This window comes from Boleophthalmus pectinirostris, unplaced genomic scaffold (assembly GCF_026225935.1).
Source record: "Boleophthalmus pectinirostris isolate CB_2022bp ecotype Guang Dong unplaced genomic scaffold, ASM2622593v1 HiC_scaffold_22, whole genome shotgun sequence".
Classification (NCBI taxonomy): domain Eukaryota; kingdom Metazoa; phylum Chordata; class Actinopteri; order Gobiiformes; family Gobiidae; genus Boleophthalmus; species Boleophthalmus pectinirostris.
The window spans coordinates 14,786,792-14,802,088 of NW_026571190.1; the positions used below are offsets into that span (position 1 = coordinate 14,786,792).

General features: G+C 37.5%; 1 protein-coding gene across 1 annotated transcript in view; it reads left to right on the forward strand.

The window, feature by feature from the left end:
* The window catches only part of LOC110159892 (VPS10 domain-containing receptor SorCS1), a 473,381-nt gene that overhangs the window by 393,178 nt on the left and 64,906 nt on the right, over positions 1 to 15,297 (forward strand). Inside the window, exons 9-11 of the mRNA XM_055158440.1 lie at positions 6,195 to 6,259; positions 10,278 to 10,396; positions 10,534 to 10,623. Of these exons, the coding sequence (XP_055014415.1) occupies positions 6,195 to 6,259; positions 10,278 to 10,396; positions 10,534 to 10,623 (274 nt within the window). The remainder of the gene's footprint in view (positions 1 to 6,194; positions 6,260 to 10,277; positions 10,397 to 10,533; positions 10,624 to 15,297) is intronic.

Sequence of the window (15,297 nt, forward strand, 5' to 3'; positions counted from 1 at the left end):
GAATGCAGGCAGTGTTCAGCATTTCCCCTCTAGTAAACTCTGACATTTTACAAGTAAACTGCAACAAAAAACAATTTCTAGATGAGTTAAAATTACTTGAATTTGGCTAGTTGCCTGGAATGTTTCACAGTATCGTATTAAATATGATTATCTTGCATTTGTTGTTCATCTGTTGCTTAAAAACCTTGAAAATTAAACCTGATCTCTAACTTTGGCCAGTAGTGTCACCTACTGGTTTCCGTGGCGATAGATACATTTAATGCCATATTGTGGAACACTCCAACCAAAGCATGGAAACAAGCAGACACTCCAGCAGAAATGTTACATAGTGCAAATTTAAAATTACACTCACTTTTCACTCACTTTTGAGGTTTCTACTACCCTGCTTGTCTCCATGGAGGTGCCTAGAATGTTCCACGGTATGGCATTAAATGTATTCATCTTGCTTCATTCATTCAGTTGCTTGCGTTTCTATTATTTAAAACAATGGGAGTGCTGGCACCTCTCCACAAATCTGACCTGTAACTGGACATGCTGGCATCACCTTCTTGTCTCCGAGGAGATGCATAAATCTAATGCCACACCATGAAACATCCCAGGCAACGCAATAATACCTACAGAGACAAGCAGGCAACAACCCTCACCAGAATTAATGTATGCCAGTTGTAGACTAGATATTAGATTTTAACTTCAACTTTAGACCCCACAAAGTCCAAAAACGATATCACGGCTGCCTCTGCTCTGCACCTGAGTACATTATTCAGTGTAAAATGGAAATGTGGATTGAATAAGTAGGACAGCCTATTCACAGCGGCGTTTCATCTGGGAAATTACCAATATACCAATAAGTCTAATGAAAGAACGCTATAATGGCCACCAAGTCAACTGCTCTACCTCTGCTGAGACGTGCCTGTATCGGTCATATTCAGTCATATCTGGGCTTCTTTAGAGCGGCTCTGATCCCCCAGTCTGTGTGATACATATTTAATGCCCTAATGATTATGTGCAGCACTGTCCACGGGGCTCAGCTCATGGGGTAAAATAGAGCTGGTACGGAAAAGAGATAGAATTAAAGAACAATATGGGCTATGTAAATAATTCAGACATACCTAAATCCGCCATCAATAAAATATGGAATTAAAGTATATAGACTGACTAAAATGTAGAGAAATTTGAAGTTTAGAGATGCAAAAGTTCAACTACAAGTATCTGTAGTTAATTTTACACTAAATGAACCATGTTTAAAATGTGAAATGAATTGCCAGAGCAGTGTAATAATGTATTCCGTTTAAGCAAGAAAACTATATAAACATAGACTTAGACAAACTTTACTGAGTCACAAGGGAAATTATTTGGACTCAGTAGCTCACACATCACCGTATAATAATGACAAAGACCAATAATTTTAATGGTAATAATAAAGTCAAAATAAGTAGCAAAAATAATAAGAGACTGGTGTCAAATAAAGCATAATTAGATAAATGTATATATATATATACAAGTGAAAATAAAAAAGATATAGCAATATAATAATACAAATAAATACAAATCTCAGCTATATACAAGAGGTTAAGGACGAGTTGTAGTTGGAGTATGGTATGAATGTAGTCCTGTATCACTCACAGTCTGAACGGACTTGTGCAATGTGATGTTGTGTCCTAGGGCAAGACACTTCACACATTGCCTTGTATTGTGTTAGTGGGTGTTGGTGGGAGGGTTCGATGGCGCATAATGGAGCATACCTCAGTAGAGCAGTGGAATACATCTAGAGCAGATGTGTTGAACTCAGGCCCGGGGGCCAAATTTGGCCCATGATATAATTATATTTGGCCATGAGATCATGTCAAATATGTATTAGAGCTGGCCCGCCGGCTACAGATTATTTAAAATTATGTTATTATTTTATATTATGCTTGTTCTGGATTCAGTGTTTAAGCAAAACTATTATTGAACATTTATTTTAATAAGAAAAGGTTTAACTTTGCATATAAGAGAAAACATGCAGATGTTGTTGAAATTTTTCAGTAAATATTTAGTTTGGCCCACAACTTAGTCCCAGTTTTTAATTTTGGCCCTCTGTGGATTTGAGTTTGACACCCCTGGTCTAGGGCTTTGAGAGGCTTGAAAGTCTGTTAAACACAATAAAAGTTTAAGGTGTTATTCATTTAATGTGATGTAGATTTTCAGTTTGGTTTTTAAACATGAACAAATTAAACCTAAGTGATGAATAAAAGAAGATTGTTGTGAGGAAAAACTAGAATATCAGGATGGTCTAGTTACAGGAATTTAAATAATGACCCAACAAAACAACTATTTTTAATGGAAATCAATTCACAACATTTGGCCCTTATCTCAAAGTACTGCCAAAGCTAAAAATGTTCCAAAGTATATATATGTATTGCTAAGAAAAACATACTATGAGCGGGATTGCCTCTCCACAGATCTTACCTGTAGCTTGGACATGTGGGATCAGTTGCTCAAATAGATACATTTAATGCCATACTCTGGAACATTCTAGGCAAAGCAATAACCTCCTTAGACCAGAAAGGCAACAAACCCTTCACCTGAAACTTCTATACTTTGAATTAGTAAAGTATCTAAAGTAGTCACTAAAATACTAAAGTTATGAAAATACTTTAAGTCTTTTTTTTGCAGTGAACCAATACTTTAACCCTCCTGGATCGAAACTAGCTCTCTCCTCTGTGCTACCTGTCCACAGATCCATCCTTATCGTCGTTGTGAGCTCCGCACTGATCCCCCAGTCTGTGTAATACATATTTAATGCCCTAATGATTATATGCCGTTCCATCTGCAGCCCAACACACGCACGGCACTGGCAAATCAATGGCTTTTCCCACGCTAATGATGTCAGGAAACATTTCGCTCCATCTCTCTATGTGAGCCTTTAATCCTGGAGGTTTTTTTTTACTTTGTCTGGCCCCTTCGCAGAGACAAAGCACTGGTCATTGGCTGGACTAATGCTGATGTTTACCACAGCTGTCATTGCCACTGACAGTGCCTGCAGTAAGGCATTTGTCTAACTTTGGGCACTGCTGTCTTTCAGGTTAGACTCAGAGAGAAACGGTCAAGCGGGCAAACCGAGAAAAAAAAGTGGAGCAATGGGTTTAGAAATGGTTCACAATTTCTAACATTAAAGGTGCTCTATCTTTTTTTTGTGTGTTTTGTTTTCTGGTTGAGGGTCCACCACCTGTTTGTCTCTATGGAGATGTTGTTGCTTTGCAGTGGTGAAACATAACAAAGTAAGCAAGTAAGTAGCAAAGCACTGTACTTAAATATGCAACTTAGTTATCTGTACTTTACTTAAAGGGCCCATCTCATGCAAAATAACTCTTCACTTTGTATCTTATGCACATAAACAAGCACAATTTGGGAGCTGTCATTGTGTCCTTAGGCAAGACACTTCACCCACATTGCCTAGTATGAAAGTGATGTGTGCGTGAGTGATGGTGGTGGTCGGAGGGGCCGATGGCGCAGATTGGCAGCCTCGCTTCCGTCGGTCCACTCCAGGGCAGCTGTGGCAATAGTATCTTACTACCACTGAGTGTGGAGTGACTGAATAATGAACTGTAAAGCGCTTTGAGTATCTTGAAAGGCACTATATAAATGCAATCAATCAATCCCCCCGCCCGTCCTGAGAAAGCACAGGCTCCACCCTACAAACGTGATGTAGGCGCTGAGTGAGCCGCCCTTCCTCCGCCCATCTCAGGGAGTGAGGGGGAGACAGGTGTGCACCCTGATACCAGTAGGAATAAACTTTTATTCATCATGGTGATACAGCGCGTTCAGCCTTATGTGTTGGACCCAGAATCGGACGAGATCTTGGAGGTACACAAAGCGCAAGCACCTCCTTGGCATCAGCTGAACATTACTGATTGGTAAAATATTAATAAACACTAGTAGATAAACTTATTATATTGTGTACACTGAAGTGTATAACAATTAGCTTATGCTGTCGCTTTTGTTTAGGTGTTCATGTAGGAATTGTCAGCCGATGCAGGGTGGAGGCGGGGCGGAGGAGCGAGGGAGAGGGTCGGGTGTGAAGCTCCTTCTGCTACGTCAAATGCATCATAGGTGTAGCTGGCAGTGTCATCGTTGTAGCAGGTTTTAGTTTGTTGTCACGTGGGGGGGTGGTAGAAATATGCTTCAATTTGTTAAAAAAAAACACCAAATCAAGCTAAAAAACACTTATACAAGGCCCACACATCATTCTTAGAAGGCAGAAAGCTCTGAAAAGTTAAAGTTGATTTTGCATGAGATGGGTCCTTTAAATCTATTTTAAAGTGGATCCTTTTTACTTTTACTTCACTACATTTGAGAGCAGGTATCTGTACTTTCTACTCCACTACATTTTAGAACAGGACTGAAAAGTAAAAATATTTTTTATTATAGTTTGAAAGCTGCTTAAAAGGCTGGGGGATTTTTATTTTCTATTTTTTAACACGTTCATAAGTTTTAACAAACAAAAATATATCAACATGTAATTTCCATTATTTCTGTAGAACAAAATTCAGAACAAATCTGTACCAAAAACATTATATTCAAGCTTTATTAGATCTGAATATCTGTGTGAAATACTTACCTTTTACTCTGTACTCAGTACATTTTTAAATGGGTTCTTTAATACTGAAATAAACTTTTTTCATTGTGATACTTTTACTTTTACTTGAGTACTTTTTTGCTCTAGTATGTGTACTTTTACTTAAGAAACAAAACTGAGTACTTCTTCCACTACTGTTGCTTTGCCTGGAAGTTTCCCAGTATGCAATACATTTATCTTTGCATAGAGACAAGCTTAATGTCATACTGTGGAACATTCCAGCTAAGTGACATAGTGAATCTTTACACAATTAACCAATTTGAGAAAATACATGGCTGCAACATACAGTATCTGAATTCTGCAGGACTGTGGCAACAAAAGCCTAAATGCCAAAATGATAAAACAGACACCACAAATATATGCAGTCACAGGGAGTCTAATCAGGTCAAAAGCATAAGTGGTTTAATTATTATGTCCCACAACAAATTACATGATTGAAGATTGAAGAAAGGGATGGCTAGAAAGGCCTTGGATGTAAAATCTATACTGAATTCAATTTACAAACCACTGGAGGTCTAAAGGTCAAGGAATGAAATCATATATGCAATTAACATTTCAGTAGCATCTCCTGATTAGAAGCATGGAAGAAGATTAGGTATTAATACTTGATCCTGAGTATTAAATGTTAATTCTATGAGCATATGTGATGAGCTGAGATGTTGGATTCATTGGACGTGCATAGTCTTAGTCTGTTAAATGTTAAAAGGACACTACTTGGAACACTTCCTGGTTCACAGAAGATAAAACTCTTAAAGGGCCAGTGTTACGCTATTTTGTGATCTATGTTAGGATGTTGTTTCCTCATCAAAAACATACCTAGAATGGTGTTTTGTTTCATGTTAAACACATAAACCCTACAGATTTTCTTTTGTGTTATGTCAGAAAGTGTTTTTAAACTCTTCAAAAGAATCATTTGGATGACTGCATACATGGAAGTTCCAGTATCTACTGAACTAAAGGTAAAAAGGAGCTGTTAACATGAAAACTTGAGGTTTCATGACATCACAAGGTGGAACAGACCATTTTGAGTTTTGAAAATGTAGATAGACTAATAATTCAGCATTACTAAATATGGGTGAAAGAAACAAAACACAATACCTGGTATGTTTCTGAGGAGGTAACAACATTCTAAAATGGACTAAAGGTGCATTGTGGAACTTTTTTGGTGGAGGGTCTGTAAGGTAAACCTGTTTAATGTCATACTGTTAAACATTTCAGGCAGAGCAATGGCATATCTGTAGAAACAAGCAGGTGACAGACCCTTCACCAGCTCACAAGAGTAACTTTTGTATGTAGGAGCTTTAATAATTACATGCAGGTAGGTAGCACACAGCAGACCTATTGGAGATGTTTTTACAGTATGTCAGTACTGGGGAAAACTAATTTGACTTTATTACAAGAGAAAAAACAGATATTCATGATGTTATATACGCACACTTTGTCATTATACATTTGTTTAACTTCCCCTCCTTCTCTGCACTTCTCGACACTTGTGTGAAGAATGGCTCCAGACGGTGTACTAGGACTAAAGTGCAGCTGATGTTCCTGAGACCCATTTGTCTGCCTCTCCTTTCAGGTCCAAAATGGGTTTGGACAAAGAGGCCGGCCTAATTCACCTGGAAACCAGCATCTCTGACGGACGTGAGTAATTCAATCCCCAGTCACACCTCTATTTCCCTGTGTCTGGAGCCCCGCGCTCTGAATGTTTGGCTCAAGTGGAAAGGAAAGGCCAGTACTCACAAATGTGTAATAGACTAATGCTGCAAACACACAAGGAAAACCAAGTGAGAGAATGAAGAAGTTTTTGGTTACACTTTATAATAACCTTAATTAGCCTTAAAGAAGACATATTGTGCTTGTGTCTGCTATATAGTTATAATCTATGACCCCTGTGGATCATTATGTTATAATTTGCACATTTTCAATTCCAATATTCATCTAAAAATGACTTAATTAAAGACACAAATCCACTGGCTTTGTTGTTATACAGCAGAGGTGCCCAATGGGAGCTGGTGTTGCATCATCACAACAGAGAGTCGGTACCTGTGATAGCTGCAGATCATATTAGCGAATAGCTGTTTTTTTTATTTGGACCAAAATGACGATGCAACACTGCCGAATCTTGTCCGTATCACGACTATAAGAAAATAAAATTGTACAACGAAGTAAGTACAGAGCGGTGATGGGGATTGATCAGCAATATAGCATCTTTAAAATAAGTGGTTAAAGATCGAATACAACTTCAAGTGAATAAATGGTGAGGGATTATTAAGAATGCTTCAGTCTTAGTAATTGAAAGGTTGGGACTAGGACTTATTTAGAAGTTAGTAAGCCCGAATCATTTGCTCATGAATGAACCATTTGAAGATGAACCATTTTGAACAAACCATTTGAAGATGAATGAAGTTTTTCTTAATGTTTAATTAAGGCTAATTAGGAAACAATTTATAAAGTGTTACCAAATATCTATACCCAATTGGTAATAATTTGGATTAAAATAAAAAGTGTTGTAGAATAATAGTCAATTCTACTGAAATTTTGATCAATATGTCGAATTAAAGTAATACTAAAGGTGCACTATGCAATTTTTCTGCTTATGTCTATGGAGATGTAATTACTTTGCCTAGAATATTTCTAGAATCTATGGCATTAATCTATCTTCATGGAGACAAGCAAGTGACACCATCAGGCCAAATTACAGGTCAGATCTGTGGACAGGGGACCCCGGCCTGATCACTGCAAGAATGCATGTTTCCCAAAGTATTTTCTGAACAATAGAAACAAGTGACATTTAATTAATAAAGATATTATATAACTTACATACTGTGGAGCATGCAGGATATGCAATAATATAACCATGGAAACAAGAGTAGCATAGCCCACTCCAGAAAAATATATTGCACCTTTAACTAAATATTTCTTCTTTGCAGTGAGGACTCTATTTTTGTGGGGGCCATCTTACATTATTTAATCTAGTGTGATTAAAAATACACCTCCTGAATCTCCATAGTCACATAACACAGGCTGTCAGTACAATCATGAAATAATAATGCGTTTCTATGGACCTCCCAGAAGTGCTATTGAGCGGGCTAGTCCTGCAAAGTGCTAATCATTTTGTTTAAACATTTGTCTATTGATTGTGTGATCAATGGTTCAAGTCAATGATGGGTCTGTACAAAAGATTAGCTCTAAGGAATATGGGAGGTCAGATAGGGATTTTCCATGGATTTTACATTTCATATAAATCACAGCTGTGGGCAGAGGCTTAAACTAAGGGTGGACTAGTTCAATTTGTTATGAGTGCATTACTCCTGACAGGCCCATTGGATCAGACTGGAGAAAATCTTTATTAAATGTTATTCACTTTGTCAATATTTTTCTTAGTATTGTTGAAGCAGTAAAGAAGCACTATTATGTATCATGAAACTGCCCTTCAATTTCAGGAACAAGCAGGATGTACACCAAAGTGTGTACTATCTGTAAATAGATTATCTTTATGTAACTTTTCTTCCACGTGCATGTGTCTATGAACATGCTTTGGATGGAATGTTTCATATTATGGCATTAAACTTCTGTCTATCATGCATATATTCTATTAGAAGTATTTTTATCACTTAAAAATACTTTGGTAAACATGCATTCTTCTTAGTGCGGGCTCACTTCTGAACATATCTTAACTTGACCTGGTATTGTCACCTGTCTCCATGAAGAGATATGAGTTTAATGCCTTACACTGGAATATTTCAGGCAAAGAAATGCAAACAGGTATTGGATCAGGAATGTTACAGTGCACCTTTAAATATTTGCTTCCAAATGTGCTTGTTGAAATTTAGTACCTCCATTAGGTCTTTCTAGTACTAAAGCACAACTGAATCACGTCTAAAACAGCTTTGGTCCATCTAAATGAGAACTGAAACAAAGGAGGCCAAAACAAAGCAAAACAAACTAGCTCCTGCACCTCAGTTTGAGAACCACTCTAAGTTATCATATCACTTCAAAGGCAATCTCATAAAACCACAATACGAATAAACCTCGCTATATCTATGTATTATTTCTCATGTCCGGATGTATTAACCACTCAAACTCTGTTACCTTAACTCACTCTCCATTCTGTATCCCTTCAGTTCAATTCTCTTTCAAACTGTGTTGAGAGCATCTGTTCACCTTGATGTCTGCGGGCCTTTGTAGCTGACACAATAGAGAAAAACCAATCATACTGAACATCACAAGTGTCACAAGTTAGGTGCACACAGCGAGGATCCATCATGCCTGTTCCCTCCTGCCCCCTCACCCATTTGGCAGAGGCTAATGTGTCCGGACAGCACCGCAATGGAAGCCAAAGAAAGCAATTGGCCCAGGCGGTCATCTGTCTCTACCCCAGAACACACCCATCACCTGCTCTCAAGAGCTTTATTGACACCTGTAAATGTGCAGACACCCAAAGGAGACACCTGACTGAAAGGTGGCAAGTGGGTGCTACAGGGTTGCTGCTTTGATAAGGGGTTCTCAATCGGGGGGTAAGGACGACTGGTAAATGGCTTGTTCAGGTGTGAAGGGACAGACTGCTGTAGAAGTGCAGATTTAAAGATGGTATAACTAACATGAGACGTGTCTAGGCTTTTACTCTGCAATGAATATTCCGCAGTATGGCATTAGACATACACATGTTGCAGTTAATCAATTATATGTATGTTTTTTTTATTTATTGCAAAAAAAAAAAAAAAGTTACAGTGAACTGGGTCATCTCTCCACAGACCTGACCTGTAACTTGGTATCACCTGCTTGTATCCTTGGAGACAGATGAGTTTCATGACACTGTGAAACATTCTAGGCAAAGCAATTACATGAAAAGTTACATAGTGCCCCTTTAAAATGTTTAGAAGTAGTTTTCTTGAGATTAAAAACTGATTTCACCCTGGTTTAGATGTGAAGTAACATCTAAAAAAAGACATAAACTCTTAAAAGCATACATTTGGCAGTGTGGCTTAGTGGTGAGGTTGCAGCACATATGCAGGGTAACAGGTTGGCCTTGTCAATAAACACATACATACATACATACATACATATACATATACATACATATATAAATGACTAAATAAAACATGACATATTTTTCACTTAGATCAGTGGATAGTTAATACCATACTATTTGTGCGTGGTTACTTACCTGGGCAGCCAGAACCACACGCTTTGACAAAGATTCACAAAGACGAGTGGGTCTGAAACTGTATCTTGTTTCCCCACTTCCAGAGGGCATGTTTGACATGTAGCTTAGCCAATCAGAGAGATCCACTTTCTGTTAAAACAAACATGGAAAACTGAGAAACATCAAAGATTTTTGGTCAACAATCAAAGCACTAAACTCTTACTTATCTCAGGTAAAACTGAGGTTAAAGTTTAATTCTGAATGCTGCATGAATTTTGAAAAGCAGGTGTCTTCAGCATTTGAGAAACATGTGACACAATTTAGCAGCTGTGTTTGAATCGTCTCAAGTTTGGATGGAATTTTTCACGCTCTGTTGTCCGATTTCAGTCCTTTCTGGGTTCAAACAGAATGTAGAAAGGACTTATCTGGTCAGGCAAAACGGTCATACATCTGTATTGACACTACGGCTCCAATACTGTATCTTAATCTGTGTATTTTGTGTGTTGGGAGCAGAAGCGCTGTACGTCACCTGTCGACTCCAGAACTGTACCGAGGCCAATAAGGGCAAGCCATTCCCCGGATTCATCGACCCCAATTCTCTGGTGGTGCAGGACGAGTATGTGTTTGTGCAGGTATGTAATGGTCCACTTTGCTCTCGGAGAACAAAGAGGTTAGACTGAATCAGGCCCTGTACAAGGGCATTGGAACAAATCCGTATGTCTGTTATGTAATTACAAAATGGTGTCTCTAAATGTTTTTCGTTGTAAAGGTTTCGACTACCGGGAGGCCAATCTACTACGTGTCAGCGAAAAGAGACGTGTTCACCCCAATGAAACTGCCCAAGTACACGCTGCCCAAGGTAAATGTCAAAGTCAACAATAGAAAAACACTATTGCCACTTCAAATATATAGTTGTTTAGGTGTATGATTGCAGTAACCCCGTTTACAAATGGTCTGTTTACATTTGGAAGTGTGATATGTTGCCTTAGTAAATACAGATGAAAAATTATAATATTGCAATGACTTTATGCCACTGACACAATAACCCAAGAGCAGATTTAAACCACAAAAACTATTCTAAATGTGCACTATTGTTAGAAAATCATGAGCTGCAATAAATAAATAGCACAACACTTTAGCAGTTAATTTGTATCTGTAATGAATCATACAGATTGTGGCTTTAATGTTGACTCATTCATCGTGATTAAAAAAATCACAGGAAAAATAAAGAATATTCAGTTTACATGAGTTATTGATTGATTATTAAGCATTTAAGATTAGCATGAAATAAACATTGATATACAAACATAAGCTTCTATATGATGAATTAAATAACTTACGACATTGATTCATCAATCCTTAGCAGTGGATGCGACTGGATTTTCTAGCTGCAAACCATGCGGCTTCCCTGTCTCTCCTGGTCTCACAAAACAGAAAGTCAGCCACTTTGTATGAACTTTATCGACAAACCAAAACAATACAACAGTGAACAGATGAATAAACAATGATTATTAAACTAGACATTATTAATTCAACCTTTTACGACCTAAATCTTATTCTTTCGCCAAAAAAATATAACTAAACATTTCTAAGTAGTTCAAAGAAGAAAAACACATGATAAATATTGACCCCCCCAAAAAATATTGTTCCAGATTATCATGACAAGCCTAGTTTATAAAGTCATATTTAGATGTCTAGTAGAACTGAACACTGTTTATTATCCACTATTACATTATTCACTATTAGATCACTAATACCAATGCAAACACAATAAACTTATCATAGCATATTTAGAGAAAGTGAAAATACTTTTGGGGGGAAAAACGTATAGTGAAATTGAACCAGCTATTCTACTCTATTTTATTGTTTTATCTTATTCTAACAATCATCTGTAGATATTTAGATAATGAGTATTCTGGTCATGATACTATCAAAAGAACTAAAATAAATGAATAAAATAGCAAAATCAAATAATTCAGTACAAACCCCACAATAGCTTGAAATGGAAAGGAAAAAACTTGTAAATTTTCACCCCACACCAGTTCTGCATTGTGTGATTGGAGTGATTTAACTATAACTGATTAGCAATGATATGAATGTGATATTTTAGCGCACTAAAACTTAACACAGTGCTGCATAATGCTACTAAAATTGCCTCTCCTGGACCCCCTGCCTTGCCACTTGAGCCTGTCAGAAAACGGCTACAATTGCTTTTGTACTATTTGTATTTGAAACCAGCTTCTATAATTGTCCAGCGGTTTTTGTTTGTATTCTGTCCGAAGTCGCAGACCGTGGTACCGTAGCTCAGCATGGCTCTGTCTTTGTTATTTATGACCAAATCACAGCTCAAAGTAACTCCAACTGCGCAACCTCCATTGTTATTCCACTGCGCTCCTCCGGTTCTCCCAGAATGCTCCTGTCACGTCCCCATTGACAATTAAACATGTTTTATTCAATCAGACCCCGGGCGGCTCTCAGTTGCATTGGACTCACAGTGTGCAGCTATTGGCACAGTCAGAGGTAGATGAAGCGCACAAGCTAATGGATCACTGCGGCTAGCGCTAAAGCACGCACAAGACCTGCCCAATATGGCTGACGTGGAGCAATTGGCGTCTAGATCCGACACACGATCAGGGGAGCAGTACCTGTCCTGATTAGAGGGTGTGATTAAGCGCAGTGGGTGTGTGGAAAAATAACATGTAATTGAAATAAGTTGTGGAATAAATCTGATCACCACAATGAAGCTGTCCAAGTACACGCTGCCCAAGTTGAATGCCAAAGTTAACAACAGAAAAACACCTGTGCAACTTTAAAATATACACTTGTGTAGCTGTATGCATGCAGTAGCCCTGTTTACAAAACCGAAAGTGAGTACTCATATTTAGATGTCTAGTACTGAACAGACAGTATCACTATTACCAGCGCAAACACTTTGAACAAACTTGTTACAATGTATTAACTAAAAGTGAAAGTGACAAAGGAGAAATTCAGTTCGGTCAACTGGAGAAAAAGTTTTTGAACAAATATGTTTTGTAGCTCATCCAAGCTGCTTTTTCAGTTCTGAAAAAGTGAAAGTGTTCAACAGTTTGAACATCCTAGAGCCAGCAAGTCAAATCAGCTTTGTATGTACATTATACTTAAACTTTATAATTTTAATATATTTTAAAATTTCATTGTTTCTGTTGAACAAAATTCAGAACAAAAAAACTGTATGAAAAACTGTACATTTGAAGCTTTATTACATCTCAGCTGCACAAAATACTTTTTAGTCTTGGAATTCATTTTTAAATGGGTACTGTATTTCGTTTACTTGTAGATTTAGTAGATTTTTTGATATGATACTTTTACTTTATTATTATTATTATTATTATTATTAGTAGTAGTAGTAGTAGTAGTAGTAGTAGTAGTAGTAGTAGTAGTAGTAGTAGTAGTAGTATTTTGCTCTGGTATTGATACTTTTACTCAAGTACTTCTCAAGAGGTTCTTCCACCACTGGTCATTACTCACTTTCCCCTGAATTTTCACTTCAGCAGAGGTGGTAACCAAGTTTACATAAAAAAAAAGAAAAAGAAAAAAGAAGCAAAAAGCACAAACACAACACTTAAAAAGGCCTGCTATTCTAGTTACATTTTAATTAGCTCTCAGTGGCATTGGACTCAGTGTGCAGCTATCAGTACACATGATCACAAAAGCTAATGGTAAAGCGTGTGCAACACCTGCCCAATATGGTTGACTCACAGCAATCGGCATCTGGACCCAAAACATGACCAGGGGAGCGGTAGTTGGCCTGATTAGAGGTATGATTAAGCGCAGTAGGTGTGTGGAAAAATAACATGTAATTGAAATAAGTTCTGGAATAAGGTTGGTTCATTTGCAGAATGGAAATTACAAATCAGATGTAATGAATGTGCAGAGAAGGGAAAGTTGAGAGGCTGTTTTGTGCTCAGCGGGGGTTCAGTTACAACAGCAAAGAGGGTATAGTCTGTGCTGCTTTTTTTTAAAATGTTTTTTCTCATTAGACATGCTCTAACCAATCAGAGAATATATGTATGTGCATTCACTTCTCTTCAAGTGGAGACATTAGGTTGGCTTATTATTATCACATTATACATGACTATTGTTATTATGTTAGGTAATATAGGTTAGGTCTGCTCAGAAATAATCAGATTCAACTTATTTTCAACTACTTAATAGAAAATACAGTGTAATCAAAAGTGGAAACTGGCTCCTGCTCCCTATCTGGGGTCATGGCATCATCACAATGTACAATATGAAAACCACCACGAGAGCTCTGAACGATGTTGTACCTCAGAATTTTCAGTTCAGCTTATAATGAAAGCCCAATGGAGATTTTAAAATGTTAAATACAGTATTCGGAAAGTATTAAAAAAGTATTCTGAGTGATAAACATATTTACCAGTTGTCACTCACTAGATTATCAAATTATTCTATTTCTGTTCTATTCTATTGTCATCTATTTCAGATGGCATCACAACATTCCATAGGCCAATACTAAGCTTAAATACAGTTCAAATGTAGGTGTTTATTGTAATATGGCAAATTAATGAGTCTAGTCAGTTATTAAAAATGATTACATTAAACACTTGTGAATAAACCTTTTGTATAATAAAGTGAATCTGAAAACCACCAGTGAAGCTTTGGTGTAAGGTACATTGTTTTAAGTTTAAGTTATAGGCATTTTGCACTGCTGGAAAAAAACTAAACAAATAAAAAAACATAGATAATCTCCATGGTAAAAGTTGTTTTTTGGCATTCCACCCCCCCAAGCTCTCGTCCAGGCCAAAACACAATTTAGAAATGCTTGGGTCAGGTCATTTTAAAAAGAATTAACGGAAGTATGTCAGGCTTATTCAAATCTTGCAGCCATCCTAACACAAGATACATTTTGGCTATGTTTACACTGAAACAAATCACCGTATCACTGTATCACCGTATTGGAAACGATCTGCGTCCAGACATGTTGTTTCTGTGTCTGCAAGCCTTCCCTATTCACACAGCTTTGAGCATATTTGTTTACGTTTTACAGAAACAAAACTTCAAACCACATGGCTCATTTGCATAAATTAAGCTCTCAAAAAACAGCTCACTATTGTGCGCTGATGCGGTTCAGCTTCTGTCGGACTAAAGGACATGACTCAGTGGGTTATATGTGTTGTTTCTGTGACAGGGGTGTTTTGGTAATGGTGAGTCTGTTCTGTGCTTCTATTGTGTTGGAGATGATTCATGTTAAACTTTTCAGAGATTATACATCTGCAGATCATACACATAGACCACATATATGAATGGACATATATTTTAGCCTCTTTGCGTTTTGGCGGTGAATTACTTCACGGCGCACAGATCTACATCAGCGTATCAGTGTTTTCAGGTGTCCACACAGTGCCGGACCAGATCCATACTCAAATGAATTCATGGGAGCTGGCGGCACCAGATCGTTCCGCTTCTGGAGCCGTTTTCAATCGGATTAGTGTGGACGAACACTGCATCCGCAACCAAAACGACTTGAATGCTT